The 20,043-nt window shown below is 41.9% G+C and overlaps 1 protein-coding gene across 1 annotated transcript in view; it reads left to right on the top strand.

Moving 5' to 3' along the window:
* Nucleotides 1-2,293: 2,293 nt before the first annotated feature.
* LOC137142837 (NACHT, LRR and PYD domains-containing protein 12-like) overlaps nt 2,294-20,043 on the top strand; it is a 33,368-nt gene continuing 15,618 nt past the window's right edge. The window contains exons 1-4 of the mRNA XM_067532301.1: nt 2,294-2,373; nt 2,671-2,703; nt 6,045-6,134; nt 18,651-18,764. Of these exons, the coding sequence (XP_067388402.1) occupies nt 2,294-2,373; nt 2,671-2,703; nt 6,045-6,134; nt 18,651-18,764 (317 nt within the window). The remainder of the gene's footprint in view (nt 2,374-2,670; nt 2,704-6,044; nt 6,135-18,650; nt 18,765-20,043) is intronic.

Genomic DNA, 20,043 nt, shown 5'->3' with positions numbered 1-20,043 from the left:
GAAACCCTACATCCTGACTATTATGTGTCTAGATTCAACTGTAAAGAGGGGACAATAAGGGTCTGAAATATTTCCATTCTTAAATACATGACTGTTGTGTTGAAGGAATGGTCACATTTGCCCTAATGTTTGTTCTCTTTTAAATTTCTTGTCTTTCAAAGCTTGATCCTCACGAGCATAAATCTCTCTCCCAGTATAATCTGGCCTTCTGTGGTTAAGCTTTTCAGCACAACAGTGTCTGTGGAAGGGGGAGGGAGAACTCAGGAAGAGCACTTTGAGGTTTTGCTTAGATTTCTTCACCGTTTGTCTTAAATTTTCGGTTATTAAAATCATTTCCCTTTTTTCTTGTAATTTTTTATGGCTCCTGTTTACTGAGGGCCAAATTAATGATTCTTTTGCAGCGCTGCTGAAAATTCTATTAAAAAAACTGGCCTCCAGTTTTGCCCCCTAATCAATTAGGGACGTGGCTTTGGGAGTGCAAATAACCATGGGTTTCAGTGTTGGCATTTAGAAGCCTCTCTGATTTGAGGGCACCATCAGTTAGTCATTTGTCCCTTGTCAGGCTTGGGGCTGACAACTGTTCTGCCTATAGTGATTTGCACCAACGAAACTGCATCTGCTACTGACTGCAGGTAGAAAAATAGAGACTGTTTTAAATCTATGGCCCTAAGACTCTAGCTGGTAGATTGATGTAATTAGGTGCATGGGAATAATTTTTATTTACTTAAGTATTTGTCATATTTTCAATCAGTGGCTTTTCAGGGATCTGTCAGACTTTCCTTTGCCCATAAATGCGGTGGGAAGTTTCTAGAGATTTGATGAACAATTCACCCCCAAAACATGCTTTATTTTTTTAGAACTATACTCTGCCTCCATTATTCACCCTGAGTATGCCTTGCCCACAAGTAGTTCCACTGAATTCAACATGAGTAAAGATGGCAGAATATGGCCCAGAACACACAGAACAACTTGATGGTAGTCACACAAGTCTGACTGAGGTTTTACTGTGGATGCAGCATGATATCTAAACCTCTTATAACACAGTTCATGTCACTGCCTGTGAGTTAGATGAATACAATCATCCCCATTTACAGATGAGAAAGCAGGCACAGAGAGACCAAGTGAGCTTTCCAGTGCCTCCTTTGTGAGGAAAACAGCTGAGGAATTATGAGTCCTCATGATTTACTCTCATCACTAGACTATACTTCTGTCCTCTTCATGGGGAAAATTGCTGTTATACTCTATTCATTATGCATAACAGGACTTTATCTTGTATTTTAGTTTCCTTTCCTGACACCCAGTGATGGCAAACAGAAGCAGCAGGATTAGTGACCTTCTCATACATGCCCTCAACAGCCTTTCTCAGGAAGAATTCAAAGGATTTAAAGACAAATTATCACACTCTGACTTTGAGGGGAAAGGTAACATGCCCCAAGGTCGGCTGGAGAATGCTGATGCAATAGATACTAAGAACCTCCTGATGGCATTCTATGGTGGAGATATTGCAGTAGACATAATCATAGACGTTTTCACTCAGATGAATCTCAGAGACTCCGCTGCTAAACTCAGAGAAGACAGAGAGAAAGGTAAGAAACCTAAAATTACTGTAAAACCTGGGAACTCCCCCCAGGAATCTGACCTTGGGCAGCAGCTGGAGTAGCAGAAGGAGAAACAGGATAGTGGCAGGAATGACAAATTCTAAATCCCAGCAGGAAGCCAGGGGGACTCAAAGCAGAGATGCCCACAGCGGGCCAGATTCTCTGGCCTGCTCCACTCCCTTTTTTCCACTCAGCTGGCACAAAAGGAGCAGAGATGGTCTGTAACTCCATCTAAGGAAATTCCCAGTGTGGGTGAGTTCCCTGTGTTTGTAGCACCAACATAGTGATGCAGAGGGAGCGTCACAGACAGAGAGAGGTGGGTAGGAGGAGTGACTGTAGTGCATCCCCACCTAGGGGACCATTCCTTGGGGACAATTGGCAGCTGGTGCAAGTTAAAACAGCCCCCATGCTGCTCTAACCTGTGCCGGGGCTGGGACAGAGAATCAAGGATCTGTAACTGCTAACTGGTCATAGAAGAGAATCTTACCCAGTATATTATCACTAAACAGCTGAACAGGATCTTTCTAGGATTTCAGGCAGGAACTCTATCTTTGTGGCTATATTTAATTAAAGAAACAAATTTAGTGCACTACAAACAATCTAGTAGCCAGCAAACCTAGAGAGCTGCAGTTCCAAAGGCCTCCTGCTGTTCTCAGTGTCCCACAAGAGAGTGAAGTCCAGTTTTTGAAAGCAGGATGGTGCTGGCCTGGGGCATCTATGACACAACCTTTACAGTCCTCAAGGCTTGTCTTCACTTAAATTATTTCAGATTAAGGTAAGGTGTGAATTTAAAGTGGAATAGCTGTTCCTGAATAAATCCATGCATGAACACTCTTATTCCAGAATAAGAGTGCTTTTTTCCACTTTAGCTTAATCCACTTTCAAAATATATTAAACTAACCATGAATAAGAGTGTCCACATAGAGAGTTGTTATACCAGAATAACTCCAGATGTAGAAAAGCTTTCAGACAGCAGTGAATGAAGTGCATGGATGCTCGTACAAGTTCACACATACAGTGTGACACACCATGATTCTGTTACACTAACATTCATGTGCAATTTCTCTTTCAGCTTTAGGTCCTCAGCAAACACCTGGAAGTTCAGGTATGTGACATTTTAACTGAAAATTGTATTGATTACAGACATTAGACCAGATCAGCCAGACATTTAGTTTACCTCTAGAAATAACACCTCAGAGTATATAGTCTCATCAGATCACACAGGGTAAGTAGGGTTCGAAGGGAGATGAGGAAATGGATGGTAGATCTCCATGTGCTGCAGCAAATTGTGTTAAATGATCAGGCGGAACTCTTATCTCAGAGTCTGTACTGAGCCCACCCAGAAGTACGGTGTTGGAAGGTGCTCTGCTGCTAGGTGTACTGTCTTTTAAATGAGGCAAAATAACTAAATGTCCCCAGCTGTGGTCATTAAAGAGGCTATGGCGTTTTGTAAAACCTGTGTCCAGGGCACATTCTACTTTGTGTACCATGCTCATCACTAGCTTCTGAGCGTTTTCCAGTAGTGCCTTAAGAAATGTGACCACAAAACTGTCAGGTAGTGTGTTCTCTCACCCTCTCCCAAGAGGGTGAAGTGTGTGCAGTGCAGTGTCTTGTTTTGCTTGTGTCTGTGTGTAAGGGCGGGGGTGGGGTTAAATAAGTTTTTAGCTGTGTTACCTGACATTGGTTTGACTGTGTGCTTAGTTTGAATGAGTTTCGAGATAGATAACGGAGGGATTCAAAGAAGGAATTGATGTAGGTAGAATAATAAGCCAAGGAGATGTTCTTCATTTTTAATGGACTTGAGAGACAAGACTGTATTTGTCAAGGCCAGAGAGGAAAAGGGTGCAGTAGTCAAGATGATAAGGACCTGGAGTTTTAGCTCTGTGGAGTGAGAGGAAATTCTGGATCTCAGAGACGTTGTGCAGGAAATGGCAAGATTTAGACATGTCCTGGATATGTGGCTCTAGAGAAAGGGCTGAGTCAAGGAGGATGTTGAGATTATGGGCATGAGTGATGTTGGTGGCTGGACATCCGTAAAGAGGTGTGGGAAAAACAAACCAAGATTTTAGTTTGGACAGAACGAGACAGGACCAGACTACAGAGACAATCTGTGTATTGTTTCAGAGGGGTAGCTGTGTTAGTCTGTATACAGCAAAAACAACGAGAGTTCTGTAGCACTTTAAGGACTAACACATTTAATTTCTGCAGGCATAAGCTTTCGTAGGCTGTAGCCCACTTTGTCAGATGTAAGGAATAGAAATCACATAGAAGTTATATATATATATATACACAAATCCAAGGGTAAGAAACAACAATGGGGAAGGTAGATAAAAGCAAAGTCCATTCAGAGTAGTTGAGGCCTATTCACAACCTTCCATTAGGAGGTGAGAATGTATGAACAGTGACAATTACTTCTTGTAATGAGATAACCATTCTAAGTCCCGATTCAGACTCAGTTTGATTGTGTCAAGTTTGCAGATGATTTCTAGCTCAGCAGTTTCTCTTTGAAGTTTGTTTTTGAAGTTTGTTTTTTTGTAGAAGTATGGCAACTTTCAAGTCAGTGACAGAGTGTCCTGGGAGATTGAAGTGTTCTGCAACTGGTTTATAGATATTATTTTTTGTGTCTGATTTGTGTCCATTTATTCTTTTGCATTAGTGCCAGTCCGGTTTGGCCAATGTACATGGCAGAGGGGCATTGCTGGCACATGATGGCATATATTACATTAGTAGATGTGCAGGTGAATGAGCCCTTTATGGTGTGGCTGATGTGGTTAGGAACAGTGATGGTGTCACTAGAGTCAATGTGTGGGCAGAGCTGGCAACGGGGTTTGTTGCAGGGGTAGGTTCCTGGATTGGTCTTCTTGTAGGGTGTAGGGTTGCTGGTGAGTATTTGCTTCAGGTTGGGGGGCTGTCTGTAAGCAAGGATGGGTCTGCCTCCCACAACTACAGTGAGTGAGGGATCATCTGCTAGGATAGGTTGTAGATCCTTAATGATGTGCTGGAGAGATTTTAGCTGGGGGCTGTAGGTGATGGCCAGTGGTGTTCTGTTGTGGTCTTTGTTGGGTCTGTCTTGTAGTAGGTGACTTCTGGGTACCTGTCTGGCTCTGTCAATTTGTTTCTTCACCTCTGCAGGTGGGTATTGTAGTTTTAAGAACGTTTTATGGAGATTCTGTAGGTGTTTGTCTCTGTCTGAGGGATTGGAGCAAATGAAGACAGTAGTATTATGCTGGAAGTTGTTAATGGCTACCATGAGTCTTTGATCCACACACAATCAGAAACCTGGTTAAAGCTATCAGTTTGCTAAGCACACTTCTATCTGGCTAAATGGATGGAGAGATTGAGCCTGTTTTATTTAGTGTGATAGCTGGACATAAGAGCTCCAAGCAATGTGCTGCATAGCAAGGCTTGAGCGAAAACTAATTCAGGTGGCTTAGCAGAGGTTTCCCTGGAAGTGGTTGAAAGTGCAAGTGCTAGGATATTGGTTTTAGCTGAGTGTATCTCTGTGTGTTAGAGGAGAAAGCCAACAGTGAGTGAGAGAAGCAGTCATGAGCGTGGTCTTGAGAGGGAGTAGAGAGACAGAGCTTCTTGGGAACAGAATTCATTTAAGAGGCAGACTTAGAAAATGTAAGCAAGGAAGCTTCCTGCTGTTGTTTGTTCCTGCTGTGTTCAGGGAAACAGAACTTTGTGTACACTCTTTGTAAACAAGCAGGTTTGCTCTAAGGAATATACCTGATTTGCACCATCAATTTCTCCTTCTAATGGAAATAATCTAGCAAGGCCCTGAATATTGGCTAACCAGTTGGGCTAAAGGGTAACAACAGTGAAAACCATGTTTTTTAATTAAATTGCCCAGTAACAAGATGTGGGTGAAGAAAAGGAAAGAGCCAAGTATGGAGTTCTGTGGGACCCGAATGAAAGTAGGAGGAGAATGAGTAGGATCCCCCAAATAAAGTACCGAGGGATTGACTAGCAAGGTAGAAGGAGAAACAAAAAGTAACAGTCATGAGAGCTGGGTGAGGAAAAGATCTCAGTAAAAAGAATATGGTTGATGGTACTGAAGGCAGACGAGCAGTTGAGAAGTTGGAGGATTGAGTAAAAGCCCTGAGATTTGTCCAGGAAGAGGTCATTAAAGACTGTCTTGAGGGAGGTTCCAGTGGAGAGAAAGCCAGATTGAGAGAGTTCTAGGATGGACTTGGAGGACTGTACCAGGGGAAACTTCTAGTCACCTCTAGGCTTAGGCAGCAGCAGAGCAGGCATTTTGTGAATCTGAATTTTGGACATAAGCACCTAAACTGGCTCCCTCGAGAATCCCACTCAGGGATTAATGGAGTAATTTATATGCAATGTATGCTTGTGTCATCTGAGAGGGTATTACCATGTTCAGGAAACAGAATTAAAATCTGTTTCCAGAGAACAACATAGAACATTTCTATTCTCTCTTTTTAGGGAACAGCATCAGGACGCGGTGAAGTGGTCGCCTATTTACCTGCTTTGTCAAGCATTGAAGGATCCAAACTGTAAATTAAAGAAACTAAAGTAAGAAACTATTCTTTCCTTTTTAAAATCCCCCTATTACTGCTGTTATCCCAGAAATTCTACAGCACTGTAGCTCCCTTTACACTGGCTGCTGTAGTGACGTTACAGAATTGTCCAGGTGCTTAGGAATTTAAATTTCCAGTTCCAGAATACTCCCTACTGTCCAAATAACTTGGGGGGACCCAGATTTTTTATGGATAACCAGGAGTTTGGATAGCCAAGAGGTGAGGGCATGGCCCCTCTCATTCACTCCTTAGACAGAGGGGCTGCAGAGACCTCCTTGCACTGCCACAGGGCTCGTGAGCCTCGATTCCTGTAGGTGCAAGTCCTGGCCAGGACTCTGCTCTGCCCTGAGGGATCTCCTGCAGGGAAAGCTACAGTTCTGGTGGGACAGAGGAGAGTCCTTGTTGGGGTTCTCTGCTGTCACACACCAAGGTGTAAGCAGTGCAACCTAGTGGTTGAAGCAGGAGTCTGGCCTAGTGGTCTGAGCAGAGTCAGAGGCAGAACCAGAGTCATGGTCTGGAGAGAAGCTGATGGTCAGAGCCAGGAGTTAGGATTCAGTTCAGAGACAGGCAAGGACTCAGGCTGAAGCGGAGGAGGCAATGGCTGGCGCAAATGCAGGCGTGCAACGCATTAAGCAGCCACTGTGCTGTTCTTGCTGCAGGGCTTCAGTGGTGATCTGTTGGCTCTTCTGACCAATCAGGGAGCACAGTCTCTTAGTGAGGGTTTATTGCGCCCAGTGGAGTTCATTGGGTTGCTAGGCAACCCAGCCCAGAGGCAGCCGAGTTCATGACAACTGCTGTGCCCCGCAGGGACTGCAGCCTCCTCCCCGCACCTTGCGCCTGCAGGAATCAGGTGTCACCAGACCTGCGGCAGTGCAGGGAGCCCTCTGCAGCTCCGTTGTCATGGCCCTGCTCACTCATTCCCATGACAGTGGGGCTGCAGAGGGCTCCCTGCACGGCAAGGTGGGCTGGTGATGCCTGATCCTGGAAACCGCAAGGTCTCTGCTCTATTACCGGAACTGCCACTATATCTTCCTTGTCCCCCAACATGAGATTCATGCTGCGGAGGGTGTGTATCTCATGTACCGCATGCTGGGGGAGAAGAGCTGTGAGAAAAATGTAGCCAGGATGATAGGTTCATTTAGGTGCAAGTTCACGATGCTCCTGGGGAGGAATCTCAGAGGAGACTGTGCTACCACCTTAGCTTTGTAATATTTGGTAAGGTGGATCCGTCACTGGAGCCTGCGGCTCACTTGCTCTCTGAACTACAGTCACGGTAAATAGGCAAATGACATCCCATGTAAGAAAATTAAGCTCATGTTAAACGACTGCATCCAAAGGAGCTTTTGTCCACTTTGTTAGGGTGACATTAATATCCCTTGAGACAGAGGCTGTTTAATGGAGGTTCAGAAGTGTCAATCCCCACATGGACTAGATGATAAGGGCTGCAGAAACATTTTGTCTGGTTCCTCAGAAATAGCTGACAAATGCCACTGGATGGAGTCAGTCTAGCTGTTTTTCCATGGAACAAACACAGGGGTCAACGTGGCCCTGTCTGCATCCCACCAGAGACACTTTTCACTGGATGTTTTCGGTACTTCTCGGAGTTGGCTGATATGATTCCAGGAAGACATGAGCCATGTGCTTGTGTCTATGGCTCTGTACCCTGTCAGGAGCCAAGCTAACCGGGAGAGGGCTCCAGCATAGGGAGAGGGAGCAAGGTGCCTTCATTTTACGTGATGATCCAAGACCAGACTCTCTGCCTGATGGGATCATCTTTGACCATTTGCACCAGAGCTTAAAGCTGTGCCTGTCATGGCTAGTATGAGGATTATAGAACCTTTGTCTCGTCTGAGATTAAAGCACCTGTCTGGGATAGTCTAGATAATACTTAGTCTTGCTATGAGTGCAGGGGCCTGGACTAGATGACCTCTCAAGGTCCCTTCCAGCCCTATGATTCTATGTGCCAGAGTCTTTGTTATAACGTGCCGTTATCAAGGTACATAGGAGCATCCTTCTCCATGAGATAGAGAAGACATTCCTTCTTAGCGCTCTTCTCGGGGATATAGATTCATAGATTCCAAGGCCAGAAGGGACGATTGTCATCATCCATTCTGACCTCATGTAGAACACTGGCCATAGAACTTCCCCGAGAGCATTGCTTTTAGAAAAAACATCCAATCTGTATTTTAAAATTATAAGTGAATGGAGAATCCACCATAACCCTTGCTAAATTGTTCCAGTGGTTAATTACTCTCACCTAACAATCTATGCCTTATTTCCAGTTTGAATTTGTCTAGCTTCAATGTCCAGTCATTGGATCCTGTTCTACCTTTCTCTGCTAGATTGAAAAGCCCATTATAAAATATTTGTACCCCATGTAGGTACTTAGACTGTAATCAAATCACCCCTTAACCTTCTCTTCGTTAAACTAAAATTATTAAGCTCCTTGAGTCCATCACTAGAAGGCAGATTTTCTTATCCTTTAATCATTCTCATGGATCTTCTCTGAACCCAACATCCTTCTTGAATTGTGGACACCAGAACTGGACACAGTATTATAGAAGTGGTCACACAAAAGTCTAATACAGAGGTAAAATAACCTCTATACTCCTGCTTGAGATTCCCCTTGTTATGCATCCAAGGATTGCATTAGCTCTTTTGACCACAGTGTTGCACTGAGCGATCATGTTCATCTGATTATCAACCACGATCCCCCAATCTTTTTCAGAGACATTGCTTCTAAGAACAAAGTCGCACATTCTATAAGTATGACCTACATTCTTTGTCCCTAGATGTATACATTTACATTTAGCTGTACTAAAACATATATTTATTTGCTTACACCCAGCTTACCATGTGATCCACTGTGTATCAGTGACCTGTTCTTTTCATTATTTATCATTTTCCCCAATTTTTGTGCCATCTGCAAACTTTATCATAAACAATTTTATGTTTTATTCCAAGTCACTGATAAAAAAGTTATATATCATAGGGCCAAGAACTGCTCCCTATGAGACCCCACTAGAAATACACTTGCTCAATACCCCACTTATAATTACATTTTAAGACCTATCAGTTAGCTAGATCTTATTCAATTTAATGTGTGCAATGTTAATTTTATATCATTGTAGTTTTTTAATCAAAATATCTTGCAGTAGCAAATGAAATGCCTTGCAGAAGTCTACGTATATTACATCAATACTGTTACCTTTATCAATCAAACCTGTAATCTCATCATAAAGAGATGTCGAGTTAGTTTGATAGGACGTATTTTTGGCTCCCACCCAGACAGCCAAGTTAAATATGATGAGGATTACTGAAAATCTTGTTCATAGTATATAAAGTTCTACCAATCCCAAGAGACCGGACACATTTACCCACCAGGTCAATGAATATTTGAGATCTTAACAAATACACACTTACAGCTAATTCTTATTAACTAAGATTTATTAAAAAAGAAAGAAGAGAGTATTGGTTAGACGTTTGTTATACATACAGACATGAATTAAGTTCTTAGGTCAGTTTCATAATAAAGCTGGTGAGCTGCTGAGTTGCAAAAAGTTCTTTCAGAATTAGGTCCATAAATTATAATCCAATCAGCAATCCATATATAGAGTTTGTTCAAATTCTTCCATGAGAATTAAGAGGGTAATCCAGACTGGAGCTGGAGATCTCAGTAAAGCTTCCCCTGACCAAGTTTAAACAGATCTGAGATGACAGGATTAAGTACAAAGCTTCCTTTATAGTCCTCTGCCAGGCCAGATAGCCTCTTGACAGTAGTTAATACAGCAGGGATTCCTTGGGTGAAGAAGGTATATGATAGAGATTTAACTTCAAAACAATTTTTTTAGGCACACACTGGTAATTAGCTTTAGCTGCATTGATTTGCATAAGGTACCTACCCATCTCAAGCCATTCATAAGTAGTTTACTACAATCTTCAGAAAGAAAGAAAGACAATGATATTATTGCACCCAAGTTTCATCTAAATGTTAATATCCTCTTTTGATCTCTGAATAAATAGAATATAGTAACTGACAGGGACCTTCTGGTTACATTGTTAACCTCTCACAAGATATAGGTAAACACAGAAAAATACATTCACCATCTTCTTCTAATTCTCTAACAATACAGACTTAAACAATGAGAGTCCTGTAGCACTTTAAAGACTAACAAATTTAATTTCAGCAGGCATAAGCTTTCGTGAGCCTCAGCTCACTTCCTCAGATGCAGTAGGTAGAAATGATACAGCAAATAGGTAACATACACATATACATAGACAAGCACATAGACTTGCATTTCAAACACTCAGGTCTATTAACATGGCTTTGATAGCCATTTATAAGGAATAGCCCTAATTACCATTTATATATCTTCTAATATGTCTCTAAAGGTAGAATTTGGGTCATTTAGCCTGCTAGTGCTTAACCCTTTCTGGCTCAGTGTCACAAATGGATATTATATCCATTGGTTATAGTGACAAAGGCATATAGTTAAATGGAAGCTGAGCTGTATAGCACACAGGATAGTTTACTCTATGTGATTACAGTATCCTTAATGGTTATAATATACATTATAGTTAATTTAATGTTGTGATTTATATTATAAACCAAAGTTAGTAACAAAATAGCAGGAGACCTAGATCTGCCCTACTGAAGTAAGTTGACTTTGTGATTGCTTTAAACATTCCAAAATGTACATTATTTGGAAATGGGTCATCTATGGTGGAATATTTTAAGAATAAATTAACTCAAAAATGGTATTATAATCTCATAATGCTCAATGTTACAAAGCTATTTAATAAGATTGGATAAGGTTTGATTCTCGAGAACATTAAAAAAAGAAAGAAAAGAAAACCTCCCTTTAGCAGGGAACTAACTTGCCCAAGGAGGACGTAAGGAAAGGCTGGGTTCTCACAGATCGAGGGGACCAGATGATAATAGGAGAATGCATAGGGAGGGGAATGAGAGGGAAACAGAGCATAAGAGAACCGAAACATTTGTTTCAACAGAAAAATTACACTAATAAAAGTTAGGGCTCAGAATTGAAAACATTTACGGTAAATCAGACACAGAATCAAGAATATATACAACAATCTAGGTGTTAGAAAAAGAAAAAGTAATGTATGTGAGGTTTTAAAGGTACTGTGTGTAGGATGGGAATTCTATCTAAAATGTCTTATTTAAAGAAGATGCACAAATGCATCTAGCTAGTGAGGTCTCACTGCTTTTAACCAAGAGTAATATATGGGGTGAGAACAGACTTGATAATTATGGGTGAGTTTATTATGCAATAACTGCTAATGGTAGGGGGATGAACGATCCAACAAAAAAGAGTATTTTTTTCACTGAAAAAGGATTTTCCGAGTGTAATCTAGTTACATGAAATTCACTTGAAGAAAAATGAAGATAAATACTTGACTGCATCTGGGACACAGCTACCTTGTCTCCCCAGGGCAATCTAATAGATAGAGGAAAGATGGCAATATTTTTTGCTAAACGCTTCCCTTTTATTTTTTCAGCACAACCCGTAGTTACAGAAGGCAGATATATTTTAATTAAGGGGCCCTGGAAAAGTAAACTTCTCATCTTAGCCAATGTATATGCTGGCAATCAAAGGCAAGCTTCTTTTTCTATAGTTTTTTAGGGACTTCTACAGTTTTAGAGAAGAGGATATTTTTCTAGGGGGATTTTAATGAGGTGTTTAATCCCACTTTGGATTGACTGAATGTACACAGAAAGGATTTGGGGGGGAGCAAGCACAAATTTGTTGAATCACTTGAAAATGAGGATCTGGTGGATGTCTAGCAGGAGATGAATCCAGATGTTAGGCACTATACATATTCTGCTACTCATGTATCTTATTCCAGGATTTATATGATTTTATTTCTAAGACCTTGGCTAATTTATTTGAAAAAGCTAGTGTGGGAGTTATAACTTGGTCTGATCATGTTCCTGCATATAATAGATTGAAAGACTGGGACTCAATGGAAAAACAAAAGGTCTGGGAGTTGAATTAGAGCTTTGTTATATGACTCCTTTAGAATTCAAGAGCTGGAAGACAATTTTCAGAAATATATATAGAAGAAAGTGATAAGAAAGGGATCAATGAGTGCTCTCTGGATGCCAAAAAGGTGGTAATGAGGAAATGCCTTATAAATAAAGCATTATACTTCCAAGACATGAGTGGTTGTGAAGAAGCGAGTCTGGTTAATAAACTTTCTGTTTTGGACAGTAGCCAGAAATCTACAGGACATATAAAAAAATAATTGAGATAAGAGGGAAGGTTAGCTTGTTACAAACAGGTGCAGCTGAGTAAACACTTAGATATATTAAACAAAAATATTATGAAAAGGACAATAAGGCTAATAGGCCTTTTAGCTAGAAAGTTAAAAAAGAAACAGAATAAATCAGCCATCCCTCTGATTAGAAATAAAAAGGGAGATTTAGTAACTAGCATCAAACAGGTATCTAAAACGTTTTCTAACTTCTTCATACTTTGTACACTTCAGAACAGCCAATTCCTGAATTTATTAACAGATATTTGAGAAGCATGTAACTACCTCAGCTCTCAGCAAATGATGGGGCAGCTCGTGATAGGCAAATAGCTGCAGAGGAATTTAAGGTTGTAATTAAAAATTTAAGATCCAACAAAGCTCCATGTCCCGATAGATTTTCTAGAGAGTATTATATAGCTCTAAAGCAAGTGTTGGTCCCTATTTTAACTGAATTGTTGTATTGCGTGGCAATGAGATTCCAGATTCATGGAAAGAGGCAAAAATTGTGGTCATTCCTAAAGAAAGAATTGTACACCACACAGACCTGTTTATTTAATTAAAGTGGATGCTAAAATTTATGCCACGGTGCTAGCAAACAGACTGAGTGTCAACTTGCCCAAATCTTCACCCTAACCCATCTGGGTTTGTTGCTGGCAGGCATCTATCTGATAATACCAGAAGAACTCTGAATTTGATCTGTAATGTTAATTCTAGCTATTCTTCCTGTATGTTGCTTTCTTTGGATGCTGAGAAAGTCTTTGACTGGCTGGAGTGGGAGTACCTCAGACAGATTTTGTTAAGGTTTGGTTTTGGAAATCAGTTTTTACTATAGGTATTTTGGCCCTGCATACTCATCCTCAAGTGTCTGCTTTGGTAAATGATCATCAATCTCTAACCTTTAATTTGTTTAGGGATATGAGACAGGGTTGTCCCTTATCCTCCTGTTGTTTGCTGTGGCAATGGAGCTGTTTGCAATAAATGTGAAAAACAGCCCGTTGTTAAAAGGCATCCAAATGTCTTCTGGATTAGAACACAAAATAGCCTTGTATGCTGACAATGTCTGGTTATATTTGCAGGATCCAGAAGTCTTATTAAAAATGATAGAATAATTGATTTGAAATTTGGGCAGGTATCAGGCTTCAAAATAAAGGATGATAAATATGAAATTTTAGGAATGAATATTTCTGAAGGAGGTAAAAAAAAAACCTGTTGGCAGGTACATAAATGTAAAAGGCCTAAGGAATCTTTAAATATTCAGGAATAAATATTGTGGAGAAACATAAACATTCTTTTAAAGGCAAATTATCCTCCACTGTGAAATAAAATAATGAAATACTTGAAAGAATGGAACAAATATGAAATTTCATGGCTAGGAAGGGTAGCCTTGGTAAAAATGAATTTTCTTTCAAGGTAATTATTTTTGTTTCTATGTATCCATGTTGGTATCCCTGATAAAAAACATGGCAGGAAGCTCTATTAACATTCATATGGAAACATAAAAGACAAAGGGTGAGTTCTGAAGCTCTGTTTAAGCCTACAAAATGAGCTGGACTAGTTTTCCCTAGTTTTTCTTATTAATTATTATTATTATTATGCATCACAATTAAAAAGATATGATCAATTAGGTTCACAATAGATCATCTGAGCCCTGGGTAAAACTTGAACAAGGCTGAAGCTCAAATACAGTTATTTATTGTAATTGTTAGTTTAAGAAGAAATTTAGTTCACCAAAATTAAAAAAAAAAAAAAAAATTACCCTTTATCCAGTCCATCTTAGCAGCTTGGGACATTTTTAAAAAAAAATTGTGTTGCGAAAGACCCTCTTCCTTAACTACTTCCATTAATAATCAGGAAATTATCCCTAGGAAATATCAAAATAACTATTCATTGTGGGTAAGAGCTGAGATTACTTAATTTGAACAGTTGTTCCTGAGTCCTGATTTAAAATCATACCAAGAGATATGTAATCCATCTTTAGAGGTTTTTAAGCTGCGGTTTGACAAAACCCTCGCTGGGATTACTCCTGCTTTGAGCAGGTGGTTGGACGAGATGACCTCCTGAGGCCCCTTCCAGCTCTAGGATTCTAAGATTATGATTCTATGATAATAAAGTAAAAATCCTGTATTTTCAATATTTACAGGTCAAACACTTTATTGTGAAATCTGGGTACAAGACAGCTCTATCTAGACATTTAACCACATTTCAGGAGTTGACCCACGAGCAAGCTGGAACAAAAGGTTTAATGTCTAAGATATATACAATATTTACTGAAAAAGATGTCGATAAGAAAACAACCCAGATGAAAATATGGGAGCAGAAAGGTATTTGGACAAAGAAATTGATCTGTATTAGTGGTCCCTATATGGCAAAGGGGATATACATCTTCAATTTGTGTAGCTCAAAGAAAATTTTTATAAATTACTGTATTAATGGCATTTTGCTCCAGGTAAGACATCATATTTTTCCTACGAGGGAGGTGCTCTGATGGAGGGGTTGCAGGGAAAGGGCAACATACTTGCACATCTAGTAGTTGTGTCCAGGAATTCAACAGTTTTGGAAGGAAATTGTTAAAAATCTTCATCTTATAACAAAATATCAGTTTCTTGAGAGATCCCCTGTCCTGCTCCAGTACAGGAGCTACATTTTAAACCAAAAAAAAGAAATTAATTCCTTTTTTTATGGTTATTAGTAAGACTTTGTATTGCACGTTATTGGAAAAACGTGACTTCTATGAAATTGTGGTATAGTAAAATACGTACTGTCCCTGTAATGGAAATGCTTTCAGACCATGTATGTGAACCAGAGAAAGGGCAAAAAGAAGATAAATATTTAGAAATTTGGTTATTCATTTTAGCATACTCAGCAGAGGAGGGATCCCCAAACAGCAAGTCAGCATTTTTAGCCAGTTGCCATGAATATTAACCCAATCCTGAAAAAGTAATAAGTAATGTACAATGTGGTATGTTAACATTTTATTGTAACTTTGCCTGTTTCAGGAAAAATACTCTATGAGCAGAGAGCTGGTAGCTTCTTGTTCAGATGGGTGGCAAAGACCTCTGGTGCCTGCCAATGGAGGAAGATGTGATCTCATAGAATCATAGAATATTAGAGTTAGAAGGGACCTCAGGAGGTCATCTAGTCCAACACCCTGCTCAAAGCAGGACTAACCTCAGCTATATCATCCCAGCCAGGGCTTTGTCAAGCCTCATCTTAAAAACCTCTAAAGATGGAGATTCCACCACCTCCCTAGGTAACCCATTCCAGTGCTTCATGACCCTCCTACTGAAAAACTTTTTCCTAATGTCCAACCTAGACCTCCCCCCCCTTTAACTTGAGACCGTTGCTCCTTGTTCTGTCATCTACCACCACCAAGAACAGCCTAGCCCCATCCTCCCTGGAACCCCCTTTCAGGTAGTTAAAGGCTGCTATCAAATCCCCCCTCATTCTTCTCTTTTGCAGACTAAACAAGCCCAGTTTCCTTAGCCTCTCCTCATAAATCCTGTGCTCCAGCCCCCTAATCATTTTTGTTGCCCTCCGCTGTACTCTCTCCAACTCGTCCACATCCTTTTTGCAGTGGAGGGCCCAAAACTGAACACAATATTCTAAATGCGGCCTCACCAATGCTGAATAGAGGGGAATAATCACTTCCCGCGTCCTGCTGGCAATGCCCCTCCTAATGCAGCCCAATATGCTATTAGCCTTCTTGACAACCAGGGCACACTGCTGACTCATATCCAGCTTTTTATCCACTGTTACCCCCAGGTCCTTTTCTGCAGAACTGCTACCTAGCTCGTCAGTCCCCAGTCTATAGCTGTGCATGGGATTCTTCCTTCCTAAGTGGAGGACTCTGCACTTTTCTTTGTTGAACCTCATTAGATTTCTTTTGGCCCAATCCTCCAGTTTGTTTAGGTCCTTCTGTATCCTATCCCTACCTTCCAGGATATCTACCACTCCCCCCATCTTAGTGTCATCCGCAAACTTACTGAGAGTGTAATCTACCCCATCCTCCAGATCATTAATGAAGATGTTGAACAAAACCGGCCCCAGGACCGACCTCTGGGGCACTCCGCTTGTGACCGGTTGCGAGCTAGACATGGAGCCATTGATCACTACTCATTGAGCCCAATGATCTAGCCAGTTCTCTATCCATCTATCTCTTTGTTATGCTTTCCTACCATTGCACTACTGCTGATGCAGTTCCCCTGGAGGTTGCAACAGACACCAGCATTTTTACTAAGAGCCTGGTGACACAGCGATTAACAACACTGGCAGGCAGTCTCCACCAAGGGAGCTGCAATGGTGAAAGACTGTAAGAAAAATTTCACTGTGTGTATTTCTACACGGCAACAAAAAAAACCTGTGGCACCGAGTCTTAGAGCCTGGGTCAGCTGACTCGAGCTGGTGGGGCTTGGGCTGCAAGGCTACAAAATTGCAGTGTAGACATTCAGGCTTGGGCTGGAGTCCGGGTCTGAGACCAGAATGTCTACAGTGCAGTTTTATAGCCCCGCAGCCTGAGCCATGCCAGCCCAAGTCAGCAGATCAGAGACAGCGATGGCCACGCCATGGGTCTTTTATTGAAGTGTGGACATACCCTGTAGGCCTAGCCTGTGAGAGGGGGATCCGTAGGGAAATTCCAGCCTTTTCTAATCTATGGTCAAGCCAGAGAAAATGGGAACGAGAAGGAGGATTCAAGAGCTGGCAAAATGGAACCCATTCCTGAATCCTGAATGTTCAGTACTACGTATCCTGTAGATGATGGCTTGTTTTCTGAGTCCTAAGTAGAAATGATGCAACAAGAGAGAAGAATGGGCTCCCCCCATCTGCAACACCGTAACATACCTTCCAGTGAGCAACATTTTCATTATTCCCCAGTGAGGTTCCTTTTGCTCCCTTTGTAAGCGGGAGAATGGGCCCACTATAGTGGGGATCTTTCCTTGCTTGTACAATACCCCAGTAGAGTTGGTTAGCAAAAGGATCTGAGTCCCTGCTCCCACTTCCTTTACTCAGAGGCCCCACTTGACCTCGAGGGCTCCCCTCCCACTCCCCTGTGTGGTGGGGTGCCCGTAACCCCGACAAGGCTGGGCCCAGGATTTCTGGGGCTCGACCCCCAATCTTGCCGTGGTCCCTTAGGGCAGGGGCTAGGGTGTCCCCACTCCAGGTACTAACTCTGCACTGGGCACTTTCCTGACTCACTGATCATTGCATACAATACAAAGCAATACAATTTATTAAACAAATAGCAATCAAACTAATTTAAAAAAGTAAGAAAAGAGTAAAAAGGTTAAAGGGAAACATCCCAACACTGCCCCCTGGTTCGGGGCACCACAAACCGTGTTTCTGGGGTTCACAGTCTGTGTCACACGTTGCAGGCCCACTGTCCAGGCCCTGGCTATGCTGCAGGAATGCAGAGTCAGCCCCCTGTTCTGGCAGTCGCCACACACTCCCAAAGTCCCTTTTGTTCTCCCCAGCTGCTCACCACACTCAGCTCCAGAGGGCTCCTGCCCCAGCTTGCTCTGCTCCATGCTTCACTTTCTGGGATGCCCCTCTGCTCTGCTGCTGTAGGTTGGGTCAGCTTGGCTCCATTCAGTTTTTCTGTGCTCCCCTTCCAGCTGCTGGCTGCTTTGTCCTTAGCTCCAGTCAGTTCTGCCCCTGCACACCCCAGCAGGCAGCTCTAGCTCACAGTGAGGGCTGGGCTCCCCCCACCCTCCTGGCTCTGTCATTAGCCTGCCTGTTCTGTCAATCAGGCTGACCTGAGTTGGCCTTTCTCCACTGGCCCTGAGGGCTGTCGGCTCCAGGGTCCTGTTTCCTCCAGAGATGGCCAATCAAAAAGACCCACTAAGTTTCAGTAAGGGGCTAATAGACCCCTTACACTTTCTTTCCTGTCCTCTGACCCCTGATTTATAATAACGTTTCTTTATAAGGGGGAACCCAAGTGTTTCTGCTCAGGGGATGGAGTTTGGGAACTTTGCCTTTAAATAACATTTATATGCGGAGCAAAGGATGGGTGAGAGCTATGAGTGTATGTTGATTGAAACCACAAAGTGTCACAGGATCCCCAGCATTCAATAGTACAAGGCTGTGAATTTTATTCCCATAATAAAGGACTCTTTCTAGAAACATTAAGGAACTGGACAGACAGATTGGCTAATTTTCCTCTCTGTTTATCTGTCTCCTACAGGCTTACTAATGGCCATCTCACAGACGCTTGTTATAGGGATCTCTCCTCTGCTCTCAGTACCAAACAGACCCTGACTGAGCTGGACCTGTCAATGAACAACCTGGGAGACTTGGGAGTGAGGCTGCTGTGTGAGGGACTTAACCACCCCAGCTGCAAACTGCAAAAACTGAGGTAAGTATTTACAGGTTTCTTTCTGTAAAGAACTGCGCAGGGTCTGAGGCTGGCTAGTGATGTCAGCTCCTTGTAGGAGCATGCAGAGGCTGAAAGGCAAATGTCCCTCCAGCGTAAGGTGTGTCCGTGGCTTCTGACAGCCAGTCATTTTTGGAGACTGGAAGTTATAAATAAGGATAGGCACAAACTGGAGCACTAATTCCAAACTCCCCTAAAAGTGAGGAACCAGTGGGAGAGAGTAATCTTCACTGAAATAAAACAACGAGAGTTCTGTGGCACCTTAAAGACTAACAGATTTATTTGGGCATAAGCTTTCATGGGCAGAAACCCACTTTGTCGCTGCATCTGATGCAGTGGGTTTTTGCCCACGAAAGCTTACGCCCAAACAAATTTGTTAGTCTGTTTTCAAAAAACAACGAGAGTTCTGTGGCACCTGAAAGACTAATTCGGCTACCCCTCTGGAACTCTTCACTGAAATGTATTTTTGAATAAAAATTGAAGCCTAATCTCATCTTCTGAGGGGAAAGCCCATTTTAGACACCATTTTATGATCTCTAAAACAGTTTTACAAATATTTGGCATCTATGGCAGAGCTGTGACATTCACTCGGGGAAGAGGTCTGCTTTCTATGGTTAATTGTAGTCTCTGGGACCGGGTATAAATACTATGTACTTCCTATGATGTACAATAGAATGTCCACTGATAGCAACGATCATGGGACAACGTGGGCTTATGCAATAATTAATTGTTTTGTTTATTATCTGTTCAGCGCTCTATTGTCACAGTCTTCATCAGTGAGAAAAATCTGCTTCCCTTTAAGACTCTGGAATTTCTGTCTTTAGTTTCTCTTTCTTTTCCATCCTTCTTTCTGTTTCTCTTCCTCTTGCTGGTGTTTGTGAGTTTGTTCTGTTCTATGTCTCTGCGTTTTCTTCCCTGTAGCAACTTCCAATCCCCAAGCCATTCGGCTTCACGCCCCCCATTCCAGCCACCCAAATGATCATGATTTAAAGTCCATTGATGATGTTTTAGTGTCAATGTTAACTATTTAAGTTGATACTCCAGTAAGAGTACTTGGCAACCGGAACGTTCAGAATCCCCGAATCATTGTTTCAGGCTGTCTGTGGACTCAGACAAACATTGTATCAGTTGCACTGAATTGACATGTCGAAGGTGATCTCTGCTGTCATGCGGGGCTAGACACTCACTTGGTTTAAATGTCAGCTTCGATTCTGGAGACTCTGAGAATATCACGTGGGACGCAGAAATACATCATGCAGGT

The sequence above is a fragment of the Emydura macquarii genome, unplaced genomic scaffold (assembly GCF_026122565.2).
Source record: "Emydura macquarii macquarii isolate MOO-44397 ecotype Brisbane River unplaced genomic scaffold, CSIRO-AGI_Emac_v2 contig_3253, whole genome shotgun sequence".
NCBI classification, from domain to species: domain Eukaryota; kingdom Metazoa; phylum Chordata; order Testudines; family Chelidae; genus Emydura; species Emydura macquarii.
The sequence above is the reverse complement of the archived record's forward strand: the minus strand, read 5'-3'. Positions and strand labels throughout refer to the sequence as shown.